Source organism: Xenopus laevis, chromosome 1S (genome assembly GCF_017654675.1).
Source record: "Xenopus laevis strain J_2021 chromosome 1S, Xenopus_laevis_v10.1, whole genome shotgun sequence".
In the NCBI taxonomy this organism is placed as follows: domain Eukaryota; kingdom Metazoa; phylum Chordata; class Amphibia; order Anura; family Pipidae; genus Xenopus; species Xenopus laevis.
In genome coordinates this window covers 91,853,726-91,879,975 of record NC_054372.1, presented here as the reverse complement: position 1 = coordinate 91,879,975, position 26,250 = coordinate 91,853,726, and the positions used below count along the sequence as shown (strand labels likewise).

General features: G+C 36.9%; 1 protein-coding gene across 1 annotated transcript; it reads right to left on the bottom strand.

The window, feature by feature from the left end:
- Positions 1–2,344: 2,344 nt before the first annotated feature.
- Positions 2,345–20,252, bottom strand: XB5806080.S (immununoglobulin light chain S homeolog). Its single transcript, NM_001094414.1, is given in 4 exon segments — positions 2,345–3,026; positions 5,663–5,699; positions 19,778–20,100; positions 20,191–20,252. Coding segments are annotated over 4 exon segments (732 nt in total). The 5' UTR covers positions 20,237–20,252; the 3' UTR covers positions 2,345–2,700.
- Between the last annotated feature and the right edge of the window lie 5,998 nt (positions 20,253–26,250).

Below are 26,250 nucleotides of genomic sequence, written 5' to 3'. Positions count from 1 at the left end.
TTAAGCAAAAGCAAACCTTTTATAAATCCCTCACTATACGAGAACTTTTAAAACACAAACAAACAAAAAAAGGTGGATTCATAATGCCCAACCATTTTCTTCATTGCCACCAGGAAAAGATAGATGCTTTTATAGACCAGGTGCTAAAATAATAATAATAATAACAACAAAAATAAGACACTACAATTGTATATGTATTAAAATGTACGTACAATCATGCATTTTCATTTGAGAACCTAAAGTCTTCTTATCTAAAGTCAAACTGCACAGTTTCAAGCTTTGAAGATGTTTTCTAAGGTCAGTGATCTGATAACTTCTGCAATAGCAGTAAAATATACTACTAGAGTTCTCTTCTCCTTTGCATTTCTTAAGTTCTTGTGTATTTTTTTGAATGTACAGGCATGGGTTCCGTTATCCAGAAACTCATTATCCAGTAAGAGTTTTTTTCTTAAAGGTTTGAATTCTCCTTTAAACACAGCCATTTAAACCACCCCCATGTTATCTCAAGAAATTGTAAGACCATGTCCACATTTATGGTGGTAACAAAACCAAAAAAACTAACCATCCAACCATCTCTGCAGGAATATCATTCATCACTCATATGTGAAAAATGTAAGTCATACCCTTAAATATACCATAACTATACCCTTAAATACATATGCTGCCTGCTCCCCTGTAGATAACACTCCCCAGCACATGATTAAACACTTTAGGTGCCCCTAACAACTGTACCTCCAGCAATTTGTCTGAGGTGTGAACAGATGAACAATGTGGGTACTTTTAGTCTGGGTCTGAGATGTGAACAATACACGGGATTAGGGGTGTGAACAATAGATCTGATACAGGTGTGAACAGTGCAGGGGGGATTACAGGTGTGAACAATGCAGTATTGTAGTGCTGAATTTAAAGTTTAAACAATGCACGGGCCAGTTAATCTCTGATACCTTTTAAAGTTTACAGAAGGGAAGAAATCACAGCAGGCAGGCTTTCATGCGGGGGTCACAGAAAGGGGGTCGCAGGCTGTATGTGACCTGTGGGTCATCAATTGGACAGCCCTGTTCAAGCGGAATGATATAAGATGTATGGCCACATGTTAGACTGCATTGCAGTCCTACAATATGACTTCTGCTATTGTTGTGCCAGTGGTTGTTCCAAGGTTTTACTATAAAGTATGATTTTAACTCTCTTTACAGTGTTGCATGAAAAAGGTTTAGAAAAACAAATGATAACCACATGTTTTGTGATTAAAGATACATTTAAAAAAAAAGGTTTAGAATATGGACATGATTCTCAACAGTAACTGAACTGTGTTATTGCCGATCTTAAACCGTAATAATGACTAATTTGCCAATATCAGCATGTTCACAGTAGGTTTAAGATTTTCCTTTTTTCTGAGCTTGCTACCTATACATGGCAGTATCTGCAAGTAATTCCCCTCAGAGATCTAAAGTAGCAAAATGTTGTAATCATTCTGGTTTAACATCGAGAATCTGATATAACAGTAATTATTAGAATATTGTTTCAAATCTGCGAAGGCTGTCCCTAAGATAAAATGTGAGGCCTGGGATAAAGAGATTCAGCATTCCTGTGATATGTAATCTGTGTCAATTTATGAGTAAATTACAAATATACATAACCATGAGCTAAAAGTCCTAGACATAAAATAAATAAAGCAGAAAAAAGAGAAAATACATAAATGCCCCCTAGCCCCTGCTTTTTACTTCATTTGTAATGGGAAACACTTTTGTTAATATGATATACTGAAATATTGACAGGCTTGCTCTCTTATTCTAGTGGAAGGGTTTAAGATTTACAGCCACATGTTAGACTGCATTGCAGCCCTAACAATATAACATTTGCTTTCCCTTCTGCTATTGTTGAGCCAGTGGTTGTTTCAGGTTTTTACTGTAGTATTTGTTCCAGCAGAGTAATATAAAATATGATTTTAACTTTCCATTTACAGTGTTGTATTTAAGTATGCTGAAATTTTAGAACTAGCTAAGAAACTAAAACATACGCTATGCACAAAAAAATTTAGAAAAACAAATGATAACCCATGTTAATACCTCCTAATTCTTGTAATGTGTGAGATATTGACTTTGTTTGTTGCTATGCTTTAGATATATTTTAGATAAAGGGGTTAGAATAGAAGATACTGCTACATAAGAATAAAATACTTAGTTGCTGAGTACAGAATGTGAGTAGCTACAATACAGAATTTTATTACAAGTTTGTTGGCCTTTTTCTTTTTTTGCTTGCTTATTACTATTAGAGTTATTAGTTTAAAACCCAGATACAACATTCACCATATTAATATTCCAATAAACAGAGATATGAAACTTAGTTGAAGTATGCTTTTTATTGGTGTTTAAAAAACCCTGTTGAACAGAAGATGTATATATTTTATGCTGTGGACATTTAGCCAAAACAGTGTGAATATGACAAAAGCATTAGATCTTAAGACTAATATACATAGAGTTAATAAACAAAACATTTTCTAGTTTTACAGAGTTTCAGATGATGAAAATAATGAATGAAAAGCAATTTTATTTGATAGTAAGCAGAAAATAGAAGAACATTTTGCTGTTCAATCCCTTAAGTACTTCATGAGTGTACAAGAAGAAGTTTGTTAATTCTGGCTTTTTAAACAGTAAGAAGAATATAACATGTTTCAAGGATTGATGAGAAGTGCAAAGTGCATTAACACTGTGATAACTTTACACCTTTAGATATGAAGGCAGAAGAACCTTCTTGCTTGATCATGCATGAATACAATCTGTCTTTGTTGATATCTTTTGATGACAGGGTCAAGTAACTGCTCATGCTGAAAGTGTTGTCAGATTCCCGGACAGGGTTACTTGTTGTGACTCCATCTTGAACTGTTGTGCCATCTATAAGCCAATTAACGTTGACCAGGCTTACTTCAAGTTTGCTGATGTGACAAGTCAAAGTAGAGCTGTCCTTACTTTCATTATCGTCATTGTATGGTGGAAACACCAGGAGGGCAGGTTCAGGGAATTTATCCACTTAGAAGGAAAGTTAGAGAAAAAGTAATGTTAAAAATCTAGAAATCATATTTGTCACATTGAGTTCTAATCTATAAAACCATCTTGTATGCTTCATAAACAATTTATAAGAAATTATAATTTCTTAAAATTACACATATCAACAGGCCATACTTGTTCTCTCTCATACCATCATAATGACCTATATGTTATCTTAACACTGTTATTCAACACTGTTATTCAATACTTTTGAATAACTTGCATATATTTTCCACTGTCTACACTTTTATATAAATAAAGAGTGTTATGTATACCGATATATATCACATGCCCCTCCTGAAAATACAAAACATGTATATATGTGATGTTATTGCAATGAATAAATACAACAATTCTTTATTGTGAGGTCTTTAATACAATAAAAATCATGACTTTTAGTTATCTGTACCAGTAAAAATGACAATGCTAAGAAATTAAAATTATTGTATTGTTTTGTATCTCATTTTTTAAATAACTAAATGATGATCAACTTTTGTTGCCCTACACAATATACTGATCTATGAATCACAAAGCTAGGATTCATAAAGAATGTGTCATTCTCAGGAAGACTTAATAATATCTACAAAATATTGTTGATGTAACAGCCATATCATTGATCTATATTTACGCATGGCAGCAAAATACAATACATGTTGCCACAACTTATTGCAAAATGTTAAGTTTAACCATATAAGGTCAGATCTCAGATTTCAGTTTTTTCCTGCAACTTTTAAGGTCCCATAAACTCTATTTATCTTTCTATGAATTTATACTATTCATGTAACAACACGTAAAACAATGTAAAACAATGCTGCATTTTAAAATTACTAAAAGCAAACATCTTGAAATAAATGTCATACAACAACAAGTAACCTGTACGGTTTAATAAACTGGCATAAAAGAAAACATTTTGTATGCATTTAATCACTAGACAGCTCTAAACAAAGAATTATTTTTATTTCTTACCTGTAACAATAAGTTTGCTCCTTTGACTGAAGACAAACACAGATGGTCACCTTACATTGTTTCCTGTCTAAAAACCCCTAGTACAGTCAGCAAATTCCAATGCATACTGTAGCATGACTTATATCATCTTAAAAAATCCTTTGTTTTCAAACTACAAGGTTATAAGCATCTTTCGTGAAATAATTTTATGACAATGCACTCTACAATAATCATGAACATTTGTGATAACTCCTGACTGTAACGCCAATGTCCTAATTTAGTTTATTGCAATACTTTGAAAACATATATATAGTTTATATTATATTAGATAAAAACTCATTTTGTAGAATCTGTAAATGTGAAGCTGAAAATGTAGACTTTGCTCCACCTTTCTGTATAAAAGCTTATATTAGGGTAAAAACAAAGCTAAAATACAAATATATAAATCTCCAGTATTATAATGAATTGAGAAATAAGTGCCATTAAATTAAAAGGGTGATTTGTATAGAGATAAAACTCCAGTAATAAAATGAATCGAGAAATAAGTGCCATTACATTAAAAGGGTAATTTGTATAGAGATTATATTATGGTACCTGTTATAATGAGTTTATTGCTTCTACCTTTAATTCACATTTCCCACAGTGGAGGAAAAAAAAATCCCCAAACATTTTTAGAAACTGCTTCAAAATATCTACCTTTATTCATCCTTTTAAAGTTGTTTAATATGAAGAATATTCTTTTCTCTCAGAAAAATATACCATGTTATTTTCCCAATTAAAAAAACCCACTGCTATTACATACACACAGAAGAATGAATTTAAAAATGTACAAGACTTCATTTGGAAAGAAATATTCTCTTTTGGATAATGGCTAAAATATAATATGAAAATTATTATGTAATGAAATATAGATCTACATACATTGCATTCTTACCTGTAACAATGAGTTTACTCATTTCACTGAAAACCCACACAGCATCCCATTGTCTACTGGATACTACCCAAAATCCCTTACCTCTTCGCTTATATAATGACATTCTAATTGGTGATAAACTTTGCTATAACATGGATATTTAAATAGTTTTATGTCCAAAATTTGAATCCAAACAAAAAAGGGAGAATCTATTAAATTTACAAGATACTTGTGGACATTTTATAAAGTATGTGTTATATTGTGTAATAAAGATTACATTTTCCATTGTACCTTGGTAGTTGAGATTTTTTAATTTAAGGTAAAGTACTTTCGGATAAATATTTTTGTAACAATATCTAAACAGAAACAAAAATACAAAATCTTACCTGTAACAACGAGTTTGCTCCTTTCACTGAAAACCCACACAGCAGCCAATTGTTAATTGGTTGCCACTCAAAATCCCTTACCTCTTAGCTTGTATAATGAAATTCTGATTGAAGATGAATTTTGCTATAACATCTAAGGATGTTTGAATAACATTTTGGCTAAAATCTTAATCCAACATAAATGATTATTATATTGTGTAATAAAGATTATCTTTTCTATTGTGTGTTACTGGCATTGGCAGCTGAGATTTTTTCCCCTTAAAATATTATTTAATGAAAGAATTGTTAGATCAAATATTTTTGTAACAATATCTTAAGTATGATAATTTATAAACATATATACAGGTATACATTTTTATTTGACAAAATCTTACCTGTAACAATCAGTTTGCTACTTTGGCTGAAGACATACACTATGAGTCAATCTCTATGAATCACTAAACAAATAAGCTATGCTTGTAGGAACCCAAGCCACAAAGTATGTATTATGTTTCTTGACTGTTGTCATTCAATGGGCCCTATTCAGTTTGAAAATTAAATTTGAGACACAATTCATTTTAGAAAAACTCGTCTCCCTGTTTATCATGTGAAAAACTCTATTGGAAAAAACTGGAACTGAATTTTGAGAAAATTTTGATATTCCACCAGAATCTAATATTCAGTTTTCAAAAGGTAGCATATTCACTGTAATTTTTTGAAATTCTAAAATATTTTTTATAGCCTGCATTAGTCTTTGGATGAGCACGGGGCTGTAACTACAGAGCAAGCAGACTTTGCTATTGCTCTGGGGCCTAGAAGGTGTAGGGGTCCTAGTAGGACACTGACTTGAAAAAAACTTTTTATATATGTTTTTTGTTCAAATTCAGATCTTCGAGGGCCCTAAAATGATTTTATTGTGGGGCCCAGTAACATGCTAATGGCTAAGTAATATAATGAACTAACCAGTAATTATTCAGTAATTATACACAAAGCTTTCACCCTGGTGTCGCTCATCTTTCCCCCTACTAGTTGTAATTTTGATAACAATAAGTAAATTTAAGCATAGATTTTTATTGCTTTAATATTATTATTTCTTTGTTTATTTTCTTACCTTATCCTGGGTCTGAATGAAGATGGCCTGAAAAGGACATTTATAACCTATGTTCAGTTTGTTTAGTACTTGCCTCCCATCAAGGAGTGTGGTTTGCTGCAGCTGTGTCTTTTAAGCATGTCACCAAGCTATAGTAAAATATAAAAAACATTAAGGAGTCATAATCTCTCTGCAGTTTTTGGCATCACTGATCATCCTCACCTTCTCTCCATTGTGTTGTACTGTCCTGCTCTGTTTTTTTCAATTTGTTCTTTCAGTGTCTTTTACAATGGAGAATCACCTTCTCTCAACTTTTTTTGTTGGGATTCCTCAAGGCTTGGTCCTAGACCTCTTATTTTTTATTTGTATACATCACCCCTTGGCAAACAAATTCATATGGTTTCCAATATAACCTGGGAACAATACTCAAATTTACCTCTTCTCTTATAATTCCACCCCAGATCTATTAATCTGGGTTCCAACACTAGCCTAAATTAAACATCTCTATGACAGAAATGGTTGTCTTTCCCCACCAACACACCACCAAAATTCAGATTCACTCTCTTATCATATCACATATTGGTTAATGTAACTGTTAATTTACTTTCCCTTTCAGAGATTGTCACCTCTTCAGTGCATAAAAAAGTAGGGATGCACCGAATCCACTATTTTGGATTCGGCCGAACCCCTGAATCCTATGTGAAAGATTTGGCCGAACCGAATCTGAACCCTAATTTGCATATGCAAATTAGTGGTGGGAAGGGGGAACATTTTTTACTTCCTTGTTTTTTAAAAAAAAGTCATGCAATTTCCCTCCCCACCCCTAATTTGCATATGCAAATTAGGATTCGGATTCGGTTCGGCCGGGCAGAAGGATTCGGCTGAATCCGAATCCTGCTGAAAAAGGCGAATCCTGGGCGAATCCCGAACCGAATCCTGGATTCAGTGCATCCCTATAAAAAAGGCACGTCCCCTGTCCTATGCAGTCTGTCAGTCTCTGTCAGTACATTGGCTTCCGCTATTTTTCAGGATGAAATTTGAACGAATTATGCTAACACTCAAAGTAGTTCACAAGTTCTACCATACATTTCTGTAATTATCTCCATATACTTACCAGAGACAAACTTTCTTAGATCTTATGTGGTACAGGGCCACCATTAGGAGGGCTCAGGGGGTACTCTTGTACCGGCTGTGTCCAGAAGAGCCGAAGTACTGAATAGCCGAAGTCCCGAATAGCTGAAGTCCCAAAGAAGCGAAAAGACCCAAAGCCACGAAAGGAGCCGAAGTTGAAGTCCTGAAGCGTTGAAAAGATGCAAAGCTATGAAAGGAGCCGAAGCTGAAGTCCTGAAGCAACTAAAGGAGACGATGAGTTCAGTTCTACTGAAGACCAATGAGTTTTTTTTATTTTATTAAACCACCTAATTTATTACTTTAATACGCTATAGGCCCCTACCACCAATAATTTTTTTTTAAACTTTTATAGAGGTCCCAGGCACCAATGTATTTCTTTTTTTTTTAACTTTTATGGAGGTGTCACGAAAACTGGATGCTCAACCACACATAACTCTTGGGTTTGGCTAAAAGGGGTTACACTCCGTCTCTCAATCACCTTACACACAGGTTAGACTAACATCAGACACCCCAAAACATACCAACACTCACAAAATGAATTTGCTGCCACCATCTATTATTAACATGACGAAACCTAATGTGACTACTCCCCTGCCCTCTATAACAGGTAATAACTTACACTACTGCATCAAACACTCTCTCCTATGGTAGTTAGTCAGGGTAAGATCCTACTAGTTCAACAAGAATCCAGCAGCCAAAGGGTTATTTTACATTCAAACACTCTTTCTTGCTAGCCGTACTAGTTATTCAACATATACATAGGCAACTTTCCCTTTCCACACATTCAAAGAGTTCATACACTTAGGCACAAGCATTCATATGGGTGATGAGTTTGTTAGAGCACTAGGACAAAGGTATTGCAATGTATTATTCTTAATATTATTCATAACAGTGCATGTATTTAAAATAATATATTACAAAGAAGACATGGAATTGCAAAAACAGTACATAAAATAAAAGGGAGTAAAAACACTAAGAAACCCCTATGTACTTTACCAAGTTTAGAATTTCCTGTTGTGTCCTCTGAGGCAAGTTAGGAAACCACGGGTATGGAGCCTCCTTGCATGTCATGGGGTACTGGGTCTATCACCTTTTTATTGCCTGCTAGGACATTCCCCTCATTACCTTATGCATGAGGTAGGTGTGCCCAGGAACCTGTCATTCACAACCCCCTGTAGGGGGGTTCAGGCAAGATTCCCCAATATAATATTGCCAGTTCCCAATATTATAAGTGGTCTCACATTCCAGTCCCCCAGGAACCATCCATCTTAACTGATAGGTATAGGCTGGCCCTGTTTGGTATCATTAGGAAGCATGTGACCTCATGTTTGATCAATTGATCAAAGAACTGACTGGCCCAGCTTCCGTGGCCAAATGGTGGGACTCCAAATTGTCTCAGAAGGCAGATATGGATGTTACCTTTCCACTGATGGGATATGCAATCAAGGGTCTCTTTGCGAGCCTGTGTTAACTCATATGATGCCAGAGCAATACTGCCCTGGCATGACACCTCCCCCTTCAAGAGTGCACAAAGTTTTAAGGCCCACAAGCCAAAAACCAACCTTTGCACTAGCAGGGTACGTTAATCCATTACACAAATCTGGGTCAATACCAAAATGCATCCTTACTGAACAATCTTAGAGATTATTTTACCTTCTAGGCCTTAAATCTCTTTCTCTGGGATCAATATCTGCATGATCCAAGGGACTGTTGTGGTAAAACTTGGGTACACTTTTTACCCACCCATGTTAGTTAGTGCGGTCACTGCATGGGGGTGCCGGTTTGGGTGCTAAGCCACAAACAGTAACTGCTCACCTGTGGTCCCTGGCCTTTTTTTCCCACTTGGTTCTCTTCTGTTTCCCCAGTGCCTGTAGGATGCTTTTGCCTGCCCTAGTCCTCCATTCCCTGGGCCTAGACTTGCACACAGATTGGCAACCTTCTACCCCTTTTATGCCCTCTTGGTCTCCATTGACCTGCTCAGTCCTAGACTGGCATAAAGTATTGGGCTCTACCCACATGTCCTGCACCTCTGGGCAAACTGTCTTGTTGTTAGCTGCCTTGGGGACAACAACTGGCACTGGTACTGTCAGCAGTCCTTCCTGGACCTTGACTACATGCCCCCTCCCAGTACTGGTTCTGGTACTAGAGCTATACCTGGCCCCAAGATACCATCACTGTACCCAGTGGACGCAGGAAAAATATTTGCAGGTAGCTCCACGATACATGTTGACATTAGGCCACCCAAAAGAAGACTTGGTGTGCTGGGTTGAAGCCCCTGTATGATGCTCCTTCCTGCTTGGGGATCTCTGTAGGGTTTGTCCCTTCCTGTATGCTGGCATCCTGTTGGCAGTATATGCGTCTGCGGTCTATGCTGCTTGACCTGCAGCTTTCGGCTCCCGGTCCAGGGCAATTTGCTGAACTTTCACTGAACAGATACACAGGAACTGGTCCAGTATCATCACGTCCTCTAATTCTGTAAACCCCTGCACCCACTAATGAAAGGTGATTCTCAGTCTCCCAATCACATCCGTGTAGCTGTCATTGGGTCCACGCTGTAGAATTTCTTGCGGTGTACCTCTGGGGTGATATTAAAGTGTCTAAATAAAGCTTTTTTAATTTCATCATAGTCCCCATCATATTCTGGTGAAAGGTGTGCAAAAACTTCCAGAGGTTTGCTCTTAAGCCCTGGGGTCAGGAAATTTGCCCACTCTTCGCAGGGTAAATTAAATTGTCTGCAGGTTTTTTCAAAACCCCTCAGAAAAGTTGAACAATATCAATCATAAGTCTGAAGTTAGGGTCTTCCAGGTAGAAAGTGATTGCTCACCACAAGAGGGAAAAGGCCCAGGTGCAGTGCCCTGAGCCCTCTGCACGGGGAGCGGACAATCCGAAAAGTCTTTGGAGCAGGCACTCAATGAAGGCAAACTTCCACCAGGCAATTAGTTCAAAGTGAAGAGTTTATTGTATCAGGCTGTGGACACAATGAACTCTTTTCACTTTGAACTAATTGCCTGGAATTCAACCCTGTAGAATAAAAACCCATACCTCCCACCCCATGTAGACCCACTCACTCCACCCCCCAAGGCTAACTGCCCTCCCAGGGAAATGTCCCATACTTTATACCTACCCCTAGTCGCAGATTCTGGCAGCGGACTTCACAGCATCCATCTTCCGGGGTCCTCGGTAAGCAGACTGTGAGATTGGTATGTCGGCGCTTGTGCAGTTAGAGCAATTTGCCGGCTACCGACAACTGTGCATGCGCCGAAATTGACGGAGATTGCCAATCTTCCAGTCTGCTTACCGAAGCTCCGAAAGATGTCTGCCGCGAAGTATGCTGCCAGAATCTGCAACGAGGGGTCAGTATAAAGTATGGGGCATTTCCCTGGGGGGGCAGTTAGCCTGGGGGAGGAGAGGGGGGGTATACGTGGGTGGTGGGTACAGGGTTTTTTTCTACAGGGTTTCCTTCGCCTTTAAAAGTTGCCTTTAGGTAATGTTTGTCTCTGATATTTCTGCTTACATAGATATAAAAAAAGTTCAGTATACATGTCTAGTAACCCATAGAACCAATCTGATAAGCAGGTAGCATTTACTGGTCTCGATTTGATTGTTATGGGTTACTAGTTATTGGCATATGTTTGACTTGTAATTACATTACCCCAGTAGAGTCTATAATACAGTATATAATAAAATGTTAAATGGTGTTGTAATATTTGACAGGCAATGTTATCAATGTTATTTTTTCAAGAGCAACCAATGATAGGCCCTTTGCGCAGCTTCCAGCATACAGTATATGATCTTCTGATTCAGTCTTCAAGGTCCTTATAATGAACTACATGAATAAAATGTTCCATGTATTATAGGATTTGAATTTACTACAATGTACCTATGGACACAATTAGATTTAGCTAAAGGACTAAAAGCATACCTCCTAACAGTTCTGTTTCCTGTGGGACAGTCCAGATTATGCCCGCAGCTCGCAGTCCCTGCTTTTTATAGTACAGTCAAAGCTCACCTGTCATGATAAAGGCCTGTAAAAGTCAATAAAACAGGCCAATATATCATGATAAAACATTTCTGCCATGATAAAATATTTCTGCCAAAATTAGATTAGTAACAGGCCTCTCTTCACTAAGGTTTGGAATCAGCCATGTGTAAAGGAGTCACAGCCTGTGATGCCTAGCTCCAAGCCCTGGCTGATAACATCTTTTAGTATAAAAGCACTGTTATACCTTTTGTAATATTAAATATAAAATGTAATAAGTTTGCCTATGATGTTTCATTGCTGGAGTAGTGTGGAGTAAGTGGTGGCATCAAGTTTTGTATAAGTTTTGGGGGTGTTGGTTGGGTTTTAGGGTGTTGTTGTGCTAGTTTAACCTGTGTGCAAGTTGTGTAAGAGACTGAGTGACCCCTGATAGACACACCTAAGTCACATGCAGCTGGAAGTGCCATAATTCTGACAACACCAATGAAAAATGATGTGTGCAGCGGCTGGAAAGTGGTGACCCACACCCAAATTGGAGGCTCATTTTTTGGCCTGAACCCACAGGTTTTACACAAGGTTGGACACACCATGGTCAGCCTCTCTTTTGATAAATAAGTAGTAGAAATAATATTTATTGCTTTTACGTATTCCCCTTTGGAAATTAGCTGTACAGATATGGGACATGTTATCTAGAATGCTGGGGACCTGGGGATGTTTAATAAGGGATCTTTCTGTAATTTGGATCTCCATAACTTGTCTATTTAAAAATAATCTAAACATTAATTAAACCCAATAGGATTGTTTGGATGCCTGCAAGGATTAATTATTTTATTTTATTACTCCAGAGAAAAAGGAAATCATTTTTAAAAATTCAAATTATTGGATTAAAAGGAGTCTATGGGAGATGGTCTTCCTGTACTTTGGAGCTTTCTGGATAAATGGTTTTGCAGATAATAGAATACCTTACACAAAAATGGTAGAACTTTGTGCAAGGATGCTTCTACCATGAATTCAGAAGTAGGCTTGCTATGCATGGCAGACTATGGGGCAGATTTACAAAATTCGAGTGAAGAATTCGAATGTAAAAAAATTTGAATTTCGAAGTATTTTTTGGGTACTTCGACCATCGAATTGGTTAAATTCGATCGAATTCGAACGATTCGAACGATTCGAAGTAAAAATCGTTCGACTATTCGACCATTCGATAATCGAAGTACTGTCTCTTTAAAAAATACTTCGACCACCTACTTCGGTAGATAAAACCTACCGAAATCAATGTTAGCCTATGGGGAAGGTCCCCATAGGCTTGCCTGTGATTTTTTGATCGAAGGATTTTCCTTCGATCGTTGGATTAAAATCCTTCGAATCGTTCGATTCGAAGGATTTAATCCTTCGATCGATCGCAGGATTTGCGCAAAATCGTTCGACTTCAATATTCGAAGTCGAACGATTTTAGTTCCCAGTCGAATATCGAGGGTTAATTAACCCTCGATATTCGACTCTTGATGAATCGGCCCCTTTGTGTATGAAGCAAGTTATTCCTGTCCATCATCTTCTAATATAAATATGTAACAACTTTGTCAATGTTTTAAATACTGGACAAACAATTGGCAAAGTACAGAATAGCAGCTGTCCCCATGAGTCACCAACTTCATCAATTGAGTTCATGCAGTGATCTGTGACCCCACCTTATATTATCTGTGTAAAATAAATGCAGTTATCTACACAAAACATCTTTAATATGATAGCCAAAAAAGAATTATGATTTATAGTAGGTGCAGCCTTCTGCCTCCGAGGGATGTGCACAAATATAGGCCCTTAAGCAATGTGTTTTGTAAACATTCAATGTAATAGGTGGTGCGTTGCTTGGGTGATCAGCTTATATAAAACTTTCATGTTTTTGTTGTAAAGGAAGTGCTTGACCTTTTCCTTGATAGCAAAGGGGGTTTGAACTTCTGAAAATGTTTTAATTTAGTGAAAACCTGATCAGCCTTCTATGAGCTGAGTGTGTTCAAGCAAAGATGTAGGATATTGTAAGAAAGAATTTTATATATACTAGATTAAAGTACAGAAATCTGCATCCATACTAAAATATTACATTTGTAATATATAATAGGTTTGCACACTCAAAGAAAAAAATCAATCATGAATCCAGGTGGTATTAAAAATATCATTTGGCAATTACAATACTGTTTGTTAATTAAAAAATTATATTTTAAATAGTAAAAAGATTTTCCTGATACCACCTGGGTTCAGTTGATTTTTTTCTTTGAGCATGCAAACCTATTATATATTACAAGTGATTTTTTGGTTGCTCTGTGTAGGGGCAACTTTAGGGTTTTTTTTGCACCTCTATATATATATATATTTTGCTGAAAATTTAACTACATTTATCTACATTTCTGTAAAATATTACATTTACCAGCAATGTTGACAATGTATGTGAATGATTCATTCTTGTTATGCAGTGTTTTTGTCAGACTCTTTATCACTGTGGCATGCTGATATGCTGCTAACCCATTTCATACAGTAATAATGAACAGTGTCTGCTGTATCTGCCTTCTTAATAATAAACTGATACTCAGTGGCTGCGGCATTAATGGTGGCAGTATAACGGTCAGTAGATATCCCTGGTCCATATCTAGGAGAGGTGAATGAATGGTGATGAAATACAATCAGCTGTGGAGCATTTCCTGGTATCTGCTTTAGAAGAACCACCTGGTAATCATCCTTAGCTCCAATATGACAGTTGAATGTTGCTTTTTCTCCCAGATTAACTGCATAATTTGAAGGTGACAGAGATAATGTCTGAGATTCTGCATCTGAAAAATGTAAATGCAATATTAGGCATGGATTGCATTATATACAAAAATAAGTTACATAATGTACTAAAAGGGTTATTTGTAATTTACTTGAAATCCAAAGCAATAAAAGATAGATAGGCAGGAATGGACTCATTGCCTCGGTTTAGTTCTCTTCTCTACAGTGAAGTCATGCTTTGCTAGATCAGTATATAAAGCAAAACAGAAAGGTTTAATGCCATATTTTCCTATGTAAATTGACAACAGCCTAAAATTAAAAGATGTGTTTTCTATGTTGCAATATTTGCATACCCACCCTAAACAGCATGGGGACCCATTTTTACGTCTCATATGTTAAATTCCTGTTCTAGAAAACAGACATTTGTTTGGTATATGAAATATGTATATGAGTAATTTGCAGGAAGGTCCTTTTTGCAGCCATCTTCAATCAATAAGGGACAAACCATCCTTTTGCTATGTAAAATTAAAAAATAAAGAAATTAATTTCAATGTAGTTGCTTACATGTGCTATCAGCACACTTCGTACTGACTGTTGTCTACATTTCTTTTGTCTGGTTTTCTGTCCAAAAGGTAGATCGGGATCTACCAGTAGACCTTTAATTGGCAATCAGTAGATCTCAAGACACTGTCAACAAACAGCTTGGCTAAATTACCCTTCTGATAAGGGTTACATAAGAAATAGTTGTTTTATAAGAGAATTTATGTTACTATATTTAAAAATCAGTATAACATTTACGTAATATTTTCCATGGAACAGAATGATAACAGTGATATTATGGATGTAGATCATAACAGGACAACATCACTAAAAGTAGACCCCTGCATTAGTAAAGAATGGGCACTCCTGTCTTTTATTATAACCTTTTCTAAAAGTAGCAACAAGGAAGATGAAAGGAGGGTATTTAGTAGGGTATTTGGGAGAAATGAATATAAAAAAAAATACAGGCATGAAATACAGCAGAATAGTAAGCAGGTGATAGGAAGGAAGAAATAATTAAGTTGAGTAAAATTGCTTTTGTTTGCAAGATTTTATACTATAGGGCTCATTTATGAAAATCGAGAGCAATATGCAATTTGGGCACAATTTGTCATGTTTTTATACATAAATTCTCATGACTTTTTACCCAAATGCAGTGCTTTCCGCACAATTCCAGCATAAATATGGCCGTGTCTGTGTAAGGTACATTAAAACAAGCACATTTGCACTTGCACATTTTTACAGCCTGGACAAATTGCACTCAAAACTGTCAAAACAGTTAGTATAGCGTTATTTCCAGCCCTATGAGTAAAATTGACATTTCTGTTTTTTCATTTTATTCCCTTAAGAAGTAAATGTAGAAGCACCAAGAGCCACCCTATGTGGCTTAATATAGAAGTAAAGAAGTTAATAGGAGTGAATTTAAAATTTTAAGCATTTAAAAACTACAAGTCTGGGGGGGACAGAAGCTGCATTTAATAAATATACACAACTATAATAAATGTTGTAAAACTGCAGTCTGGAAGGCAAAGATAGAAAATGAGGAGCACATTGCGGGGGGCTAAGACTAACCCAGAGGGGCAGATTTATCAACGGTCGAATATTGAAGTGAAAAAAACTTTGAAATTTGACCATCGAATAGGGTGGTCCGACATTCGAAGTCGAAGTATTTTTAAGTATTTTCATTCGATCGTACTTCGAATATGATTGTACATCGAATACGATTTAATCGTACGATCGTATGATTTTACAAATAAATACTTAGACTTCTCAAAACTTAGCCAAATACTGGCTATAGGTTCTAGAATATCCCCATAGGCTAACATAGCAATTCGGCAGGTTTAAGGTGGCGAAACGTTGAAGTCAAGAGACAGTACTTCGCTTTTCGGATGGTCGAAGTATTTTCTATTCGAGTCGAATTTAGCCTATGGTCGAAGTACCCAAAAATTACTTCAAAATTCAAAGTTTTTTAATTCACTTCGACCTTTGATAAATCTGCTCCCAAAAGTCAGTGGCTGACTCAGGATATGGTTCATAAAGCTTTAATAAAAATTTATGTAAACAAGGCACCAGGGCCAGAAGGCATATACCCCCAGTTTCTAAGAGAGCTTAGTTCAGTTTTAGACTGGCCTCTATTTCTGATTTTCTCAGATTTGCTTTCATCTGGTATGGTACTGTACCTATGAATTGGAGGAAAGCTGATGTCATTCGAATATTTAAAAAGGAATTATCCTCAGCCTGGTAATTATAGGCCAGTAAGTTTGACATTTGTGGTGGGCAAATTTTTTTGAAGGGATTACATTGAAAATGTAATGTCAGACAAATGTGGCTGCTTTTTATGATGAGGTAAGTAAGATGCTGGACAGCAAGGGGAGCAGTAGATGTGATCTATTTGGATTTTGCCAAAGTGTTTGATATAGTGCCCTACAAATGACAGCTTTCTAAATATGTTGGGCTTAATGAAGTTGTGTGCACATGGATAGGAAACTGGCTAAAGAATCGGGTTGTTGTAAATGGAATATTCTCTACTTGAAGTTAGGTTCTTAGAGTGGGCCCCTCAGGGCTCTGTATTGTGTCCACTTTTATTTAACTTGTTCATTATTGACTTAGGGCAGGGGTGCCCAAAAGGTAGATCTGGATCTACCAGTAGACCTTTAGCTGGTGATCAGTAGATCTCAAGAAACTGTCAACAAACAGCTTGTCTATATCACCCTCATTCATTCTTTTCATTGAGATATTTATTATGTGACAATTACATAAGAAATAGTTGTTTGTTAAATATAGCAATATAAATTCCCCCATAAATCAATATAATATTTAAGTAATATTTTCCATGGAACATAATGCTAACAATGCTTTTATGAATGTAGATCATAATGTGACAACATCACTAAAAGTAGACCTCACATTAGTAAAGTATGGGCACTCCTGACTAAGGGGAAGGTATTTTAAGTATTGTATTAGTGTTTGCAGATTCCACAACTATGCAGCCCAATTTATTCCATCTAGGATGCAGCATCCTTGCAACTGGATTTCAAGAAACTGGCAATCTGGGCAGCTAAGTGGCATATGAGATTCAATGTTGATAAATGTAAAGTTGTGCACCTGGTATGTAAAAATATCCAAGCCACTTATACCCTTAATGGGAGTGCACTAGGCAAATCCATAATGGAAAATGACCTTGGAGTCCTTGTAGATAATAAACTTGGCTGTAGCAAGCAATGTCAGTCAACAGCATCAATGGCAAATAAGATCTTGAGCTGTATTAAAAGGGGCATAGATTCATGGGAGGAAGGGTTATTCTTCCACTGTATAGAGCATTGGTAATGCCCCATCTAGAATATGCCATACATTTTTGGTCTTCGGTGCTGAAACAGGACATTATTGTATTAGAGGGGGTGCAGAGAAGGGCAACTAAGCTGGTAAAAGATATGGAAAATCTTAGCTATAAGGAAAGATTGGCCAAATTAGGGTTGTTTGAGCTGGAGAAGAGGTGCTTATGGGGTGATATGATAACTATATATAAATATATAAGGGTATCATATAATAATCTCTCTAATGCTTTATTTACCAGTGGTCTTTCCAGCTGGCACAAGGTCACCCATTACAATTAGAAGAAAGGAGGTTCCGTCTAAATATTCGGAAGGGGTTTTTTACATTGAGAGCTGTGAAGATGTGGAATTCTCTCCCTGAATCAGTCGTACTAGCTTAAGTAGGGGCTGGATGGCTTTTTAGCAATGGAGTGAATACAGGTTTATGGAAGATAGCTCATAGTACAAGATGATCCAGGGACTAGTCCAATTGCTATCTTGGAGAAGGAAGGCTTCAAATGTTTTTTTTTGCTTTCATCGGGATCAACTTGCAGTTAGATCTGGTTGAACTTGATGGACATGTGTCTTTTTTCAACTTAACTTACTATGTTACTAAAGTGTGCTCTGTGTTATAGTGCTGACATGAGTGAAAGGACAGTGTTTTAGCACAAGGACACTTATGAGATCCCTTATCCAAAATCAGGGCCAGAACTAGGGGTAGGCAGACAAGGCATGTGCCTAAGTCACAAAGGTAGAGGGCTACCAGGCACGTACCTTTTCTGCTGTCTTCCCTTCCCCTTCTTCAGGCCCTTGTGTCCCCCACCTGTGGCAGCAATTGCTGTGTAGAAGGCATGTGCACTCTTCCATGCATGCGCATGGCATCCCTGGTGCGCATTTGTCCATGCGCATGCACACTTGTTGCCGTGTGTGCACAAGGAGGGCCAACTTAATTGGGCAGGTTGCCTAGGGCTCAAGGACGATTTTGCCCGGCATAGTTCAGAAAGCTCTGAATGACAAATTACAGAATGCAACCTCCCACAGACTAAATTTTGAGGAAATTATTCTACTTTTTAAAAACGATTTCCTTTCTCTCTGCAATAAAACAGAACCTTGTACTTGATCATAATAAAGCTACCTGAATCCATTTTGGTGACAATATTATTGGCTTTATTTAATGTTGAAATTTATTTTCACATAATTAAGGCATGATGATGAAGTATGAAAAGATCCAGAAAACCCCAGTTCCCAAGCATTCCGAATAATAGATCTCATACCTGTACCATTAATGAGTGCCATCAGTATATGCAAAAATTGTATCCATTTTGACCACAATTGCGACTCTGCTCATAAATGAGCCCTTATGTATGAGCCTTCTGTTTCTGCTTTTCTCTGTACTACAACAAATACTCTAAAGTCTGTTTTATCTCTTCTATTCCAAAATCTTTTTTTTTTGTAACTTTTTATACAAGATTAATATATGTTAATACATGTTTAAATATTTTTTGGGTTTGTTTGGAGAGTCCTACAAAGGGTTTCCCTAGTAGGAAAGTAATAAGATATCCAATTGAATTCTATCACGTGCAAGATGTTCTTATAACCTCTGTACCTCTCACCACAGAGAGTGTATGTGTGGACCGTACTAAAATATATGAAACAGGGTACCTGGTGTAGTTCAGCCTCTCGCACATAGTTGACAGACTGTAGGAAAAAGCTTATGCAACCTGGAGAGTGTAAGGTAACAGAAAATCAGTATTTTATGTATAGTTTCTTTTTGCTTGATAGAGGTAACACTTCTTTTAGCATTAAGTCAAATATCAACAAATCCTCCATATGGATTTCATGCCCAAGCCTAGTCTCCCATTTCGTAAGATAGCTATGTTTATATGCAGATGAAACAGGGGGGGGGACAAAAATTAGCTTATAAATCTTTGATATCAACCCTTTCGAGGCAAGCCTTGTAATGCTAAAACTTCTCCAAAATCTTTATTTCAGAATACAAAATTGTGTATGAAAGAGAAAATCAAACTTCAGTGGGAGCATAACATTTGTGGCAGATGTATTTCACATTATGATATTACATGTTGAGTTCTGATCTAACATGATCTAACATGATGCCCAGCCCTTCATTCTGTTGACACTGTATGTATGAGATTCATTCTTGTTACCCATTGTTTTTGTCACACTCTTTATCACTGTGGCATGCTGATATGCTGCTAATCCACTTTGTACAGTAATAATGAGCAGTATCTGCTGTCTCTGCCTTCTTAATAATAAACTGATACTCAGTGGCTGCAGCATTAACGGTGGCAGTATAACGGTCAGTAGATATCCCTGGTCCATATACAGGAGAGGTGAATGAATGGTGATGAGCTATAATCAGCTGTGGAACATTCCCTGGTATCTGCTTCTGAAGGTGCACATGGTAACCATCCTTAGCTCCGGCATTACAGTTAAGAGTTACCCTCTCTCCTAGATTAACTGCATTATTTGATGGTGTCAGAGATAATGTCTGAGATTCTGCATCTGTAAAATGTAAATACAATATCAGGCATGAATTACATTAGGCACATAAATGATTTATATAATGTAACAGTAGACTTCATTATAATTTACTTGAAATCCAAAGCAATACAAAGTAGATAGGCAGGAATGGCTTCATTGCTTTGCATTAGTTCTGCTCTCTAAAATGAAGTAATTCTTTGCTAGATCAGTTTATAAAGCAAAACAGGAAGGTGAAACAGCCTATTTACCTATGTAAATGAACATAGAAAAAAGACGTCACAATATTTGCAAATTATTAACACACCTATATTATATGGTAGGACGATGGTTCTTAAAGGGGTCCTCCACCCAAAAAAATGTTTTATGCATAATGAAGTAATATATAATATACTATATAATATCATTCTAAGCAATTTTGTAATATACATTAATAACACATTTTTGTAAATGTAATTGCAGTTGAAAGCAGCGTTGGTTTATACATTTCTGTTTTCTAGTTCTGACTTTTAAAACAATGTAACAAGAGCCTGGTCTTTACCAGGTCTTTTAATAAGCTCTAATTAGGTGTCATGCCACATTGTTAAAAGAGACAGGGCCAATAGTACAGTGAAAGTTAAAAGCTAAGCAGACACTACATTTGCAACATACAATTACATTTAAAACAACTGAAAATGTACTGAAGTTAAAGGGCATCTATCACATAAAAAACATTTCTCCTCCAGAGGTATAGGGGGCATGTTGGGGCATACGCATGTGTCTAATGAGCGAATGCCCAGCTTACTAATTACATACATCATGCATGCAGCCTGCAGTATGTGTGCACCCAATGTGAAATATTCAGTTAAACTTGGTAAGGTAGAGACATGTTACAAATGGACACTTAAAAACTAAAATGTAGCAGCAATAGCAGGTCTGGACCAGTGGGGTCCACTGGGTTTTTTCCTGATGTCCCGCCTAGTCTGATCCTGGCAATTCTCTTTTAGCTAGTAGTAAGAAAGGTCAACTGATAATTATATGTAATTTCTCATCTTTCTGGTAAAACTGTTTATGACTTGCAATAAGAATGCTGGATTTGCTGCCCCCTTCAGGATGTCTGTAGGCAAACTTACAGGTTACTTATTAGACAGATAGGATGGCTGCAAGTGTTTATGCAAGTACCTTTGAATGAGTGCGGTAAATATACACAATTGTGTAGTTTTCCTCTGTCACAATTGCAGCTGTGATTGCCTAAATTATATGTCAGAGAGTTCTCCTGTTTCTGCCTTTTTCAGTTTATTTAACACAACTTATTCTATGAAGTTCATATTTTATCTTTTATTCTGCCAAATTTTTGTACCAGCTATGTTAGAAAGTTGGGATTGAAAGAAGAGATCAAAATACAGTGGGAGGATTATAACCCTTTTGGCAGATCAAAAGGTTTGTTCACCTTCTAAACACCCTTTTCAGTTCACTTATTTTCAGTTTGTTCACCAGAAATAAAGACTTTTTTCAATTCCTTTCCATTTTTTATTTTTGTACTTTTTTTTTTTTCCGAAATTGAAGTTTAAAGTTTAAAGGGGAATGCCACATAAACATAACTTAAGCTTTTAGAAAAGTAAACATAATTTCAAGCAACTTTGCAATATACATCAGTTAAAAAATATGCAGATTTTTCATGTTTTTTTATGGTTTGGAACAGTTCCCTAAGCCTAGCCCCCTGCTCTCCTGCTGATGTGTCTGACTACCTTGCTGAGCTGGCTGACTACTGTTATTTTGTATCAGCAGCTATCTGTCCTCAGCCTGCTTCCTTCAAACCCCACAACCCTGCACATGTGATTTCAATAAGGAATGGAACATCACAGTGCAGTGGGTAATGTAGTTCCTGCATGTTGTCTGTAAGCTGTGGAGAAGTTGTTACAATTGGTAACATCAGTGTTTAGTCCCTCCTTCCCTGCCAGGATTTCAAAACATACAGGACCTCTGGGTTTACCTGCGGGTCTGGTAGGTTTGGGCTGACTACCACACAAATGCGGTCACAGGGGGGTCCAGTATGAGCTCTTCTTCTGCATTCCCTGATGGCGATCTTACTCTGCTCCAGAAGCCTCCATTTATAGATATACGCCTGCCCCACCCTGCCCTCTTTCATGATGAGTTGGGTGGGTCGGGCATAGGTCTATAAATGGATTGGCCAGGTTAGGGTCAGGTGTGGGTCAAGTTTTTGTCGACTTGCACATCACTAGTTTACAAAATTGGTGACCCACTCCCAGAGTTGCTGAAGGTGGAAAATGAATATTTAATAGTAGACTAGAAAGAACAGAAACTTAATAGGCAGTAAGTGAAAAAATGTCTTTAGTTCTGGTGAACTATCTGAAACCAACTGAACAGAAAAAAAGTGTTGAAAGGGGATCAACCCCTTTAAAAAAAAGTACATTGGGGAACTGTGGTGGAGATTTAAATCATAGCCATTATGACTTGATCTCAGTACAGTATCAATATTATGGTGATTCTATGGCAACATCACTGGTGATGTTTTTCTCCAATGTTTTACACAGCATGATAAATAGGCGTCAAGTGTTTGTTTGTATGATTATTATATTCTAGATATGGTGTAATCTTTCTTAAGATGAATACAGAAAGAGCAGAAAGAATGTAATGGGAGATGGAGGAAATGAGCAAGGGAAGATGGTTGGTATTCTCCAAGTGTGGACATGTAGGATTTAGGGAATAGCCTCTTTAGTGTCATAGTAATGGCACATGATGTAGAGCATATTTACCCCTACTAAAAAAAACTACAATCTCCTAAAAATGTTTTTTTATTGACAATAATGTAAATCATCAGTTGGAAAACATATGCAAGGCAACGTTAGGCCTTATGGCTTTGGTGCTCTGATATTGGGCAAAAACCAAACTCAAGTTTATCTGGATCTGTTAAATGTTCCCAATCCAAATGGTTGTAGGGTATTGTGGAGGTGAAAGATTACACTGCTGGGTTTATTTCATGTTTAAATTATTTTTTAGGTATGGCAATTCAATTTATGGAAAGATCCCTTATCTGGAACACCTCAGGTCCCAACCTTTCTGTGTAATATATGCAATACCTGTAATAAAAATAACTATTGTAATGGCGCAAAACACCTTAATAAGTAGTAGCAGATACAGACAGCATGTTTTAGACAGCAGCCTCTGTCAGGGGTACAAAGCAATCAAATTCATAAAGAAGTATAGTTTCAGTGGCCATTAAGTTAGGGTGGTGGTCTAGATAACTGGGGTCAATGAAGCCCTTAGGGCAGTGGTATATGATCTTAGGCACTTAGCTTCCCAGACAAAAACAGTCATCAAACTATCTGATTTTGCTTCTTATTCATTTCAGTGGCAATTGGTGGGAACTGTAGACAACTTAAAGTTCAGACATAAACCATGGATTTGTGTGAAGCAGTTGCTCGGCTTTAGTTGCAAATTTTTTTTTATATATCTTTAATTTATTTTGTTGGTGAAGGAAGTGCTTGACCATATCCTTAAACACAGAACTTCTGAAAATGTTTTTATTTAGTCAAAACGTAAACCCCTTTCTATGGGGTAAGTTTTTTCAAGCAAAGAGGCACAATTTTGTAAGAAAGAATGTGGATTTTAAATGTATGTGTGTGATTCATTATTGTTATGCAGTGTTTTTGCCAGACTCTTTATTACTGTGGCATGCTGATATGCTGCTAAACTATTTCACACAGTAATAATGAGCAGGTGAATAAATGGTGATCAAATATAATCACATGTGCAGCATTTAGGGATGGGTGAATTTGAGCCGTTTCGTTTAGCCAAAAATTTGCCGCTAGCGAATTGTTGCCGACTCCCATTAAAGTCTAGGGACGTCAAAAAAATGTTGTCATGCAGCGAAATTTCACGGTGAAACAGGGCGAATTTTTTCCCGCCAGAATTTCCTGGTATCTGCTTTAGAAGAAGCACCTGGTTACCATCCTCAGCTCCAATGTAATAGTTGAATGGTGCCCTTTCTCCTATAATTAAGGCATTATTTGAAGGCGACAGAGATATTAGCTGAGATTCTGCATCTCAAAAATGAAATACAATATTATTCATGAATTACATTTGAGAGTCAAGACATAAAATAGCTATGTTACATAAATATATCTAATGTAACAAAAGGCTGAATTATCATTTACATGCAGTCCAAAGCAATAGTTTGGCAGGAATGGACTTATTGCCTTGCTTTAATTCTGCTCTTTATAGTGAAGTCATGCTTTGCTATATCAATTTATAAAGCAAAGTATAACGGATAAATCCCCTATTTACCTATACAAAGGCTGAAATTAAAAGATGTTTCTTCTGTGTCACAATATTTGTATACTATTGACATAAATAGGTTATAAGCTAGGAATTTGGTTAAAGGGGTCCTCTATCCAGGAACTGCAAAATGCATAATGCAATAAAATATAATTCTACGTAACTTCCCAATATGCATATGGACATGTATGTAATTTAGGATTTGGGGGCATAACAGAGTCTGTACTCTGGTAAGGTGAAACAATAGTATCCTTCTGGGTGTGTGGGGCATAATGCTTGAAGGAGGGGTATTTTTGTTTTGTTCCCTCTGTGAAATGCCAACCTTTTCCTACCAACCAATAATTCTAGCAGCTACCAAAAAACAGTGCAGGACACATGAACTGCACAGTACAATATCTAATGCTTCATTAAGTTCCAAGTGTCAAGTCTTTCCTTTCTGTCCCCATTTTCAGTAATCTTCAGTTGGAAGCCTCTTTTAGCCATTTCCCATAACAATTCATGGGGAATGTGCTGTGTATCATTTGTAGCAGTGAGAGACAGAATTTTGCTCAGAAATGCTCAACTCAGTCTTTCACATAAAAGCAAAATACATTGTTAGTAGGTGGAAACTTTTACTCTCAGCTAACAAGAGGGGTGGGACTATCCTTATGACGGACTTTTCGCTGTTACATGGAAGCTGACATTTTTTAAACTAGGGGAAGGCAGAAGATGTGCCTACCTAGGATGTACCCATTTTGGGAAAAGGACAAGGCCACAATTGCAGAAATGTTTATTGTGGCTTGATAACAGATTATGAAGATCTCTCCCTTCAGTGTAAGTTCAGTTCAGTTTACCAGTGAGTGCTCCCACTGACTGAGCTTATCATGTGTCAGATTCAAGGCAGTGCAGAAGGAAGTAAAAAATGTTATTGCCCTTTTTATTAATACAATTTTTAAAATAAAAAACTGGATGGCCAGATCTAAAAGACATTTGTGAATATAGAGGAACAATTCCCTTAAAATTCACCAAGTATCAAAATCAACTATGATAAATCAAATAGACGTCGCCACAGTTCATAAGTGAATAAAAATAGGTCAATTAATTAAATTCAAAAGAGTTAAAAAAAACTTTCACAATCTCTGCAGTCAAGTCAGAAGTTCCTATAGTACATCGATTCCATAGCAACCAATCAATTAACTAAAGGATTCAACCCAAAAGTTAAAAACCCCTACCTACCCCCTCCCTCCTCCCCCCAGCCTAGCTGCTACCCCGGGAAAATGCCCCTAACTCTTTACTTACCCCTCCGTGCAAATTCTGCCCGTGAACTCCGCTGGATAGAATCCGTGAGCCACATTTAAATATAAAAAAGTTATGGAGCAAGACATGCATGTAAAAGTTCCCAAGGGCTGTAATTTGTAATAGCCCCTATGTGAACTGGCAGACTAGGAGTGGTTCTGTTTGGCAGTGCCAAACTTGTGTGTCCAAAACTTGTGTCCAAGTCAAAAATACAAAAATACACCGAGAGCAACATCAAAGGGCTTGGTGAGCAAAGTGCTTGCAAGCCACTGATTGGGGATCACTGCCTTAGTGTTTTTGTCAAGCTCTTTATCAATGTGGAAACCTTACGTACTCCCAAACCATTTCACAATGTAATAAGGAGCAGTATCTGCTGTCTCTACCTTCTTAATGATAAAATGGTACTCAGGGGCTTCACTGTTAATGGGGGCAGTATAACTGTCAGTAGATATTGCTAGGCCATATCTAGGAGAGGTGAATGAATGGTGATAATAAATAATCAACTATGGAGAGTTCCCTGGTATCTGCTTTAAAAAAACGTATCCGGGCACCATACTTCGCTCCAACATTACAGGAGAAAGTTGCCCTCTCTCACAGATTTTATAATTTAAATGTGTCAAA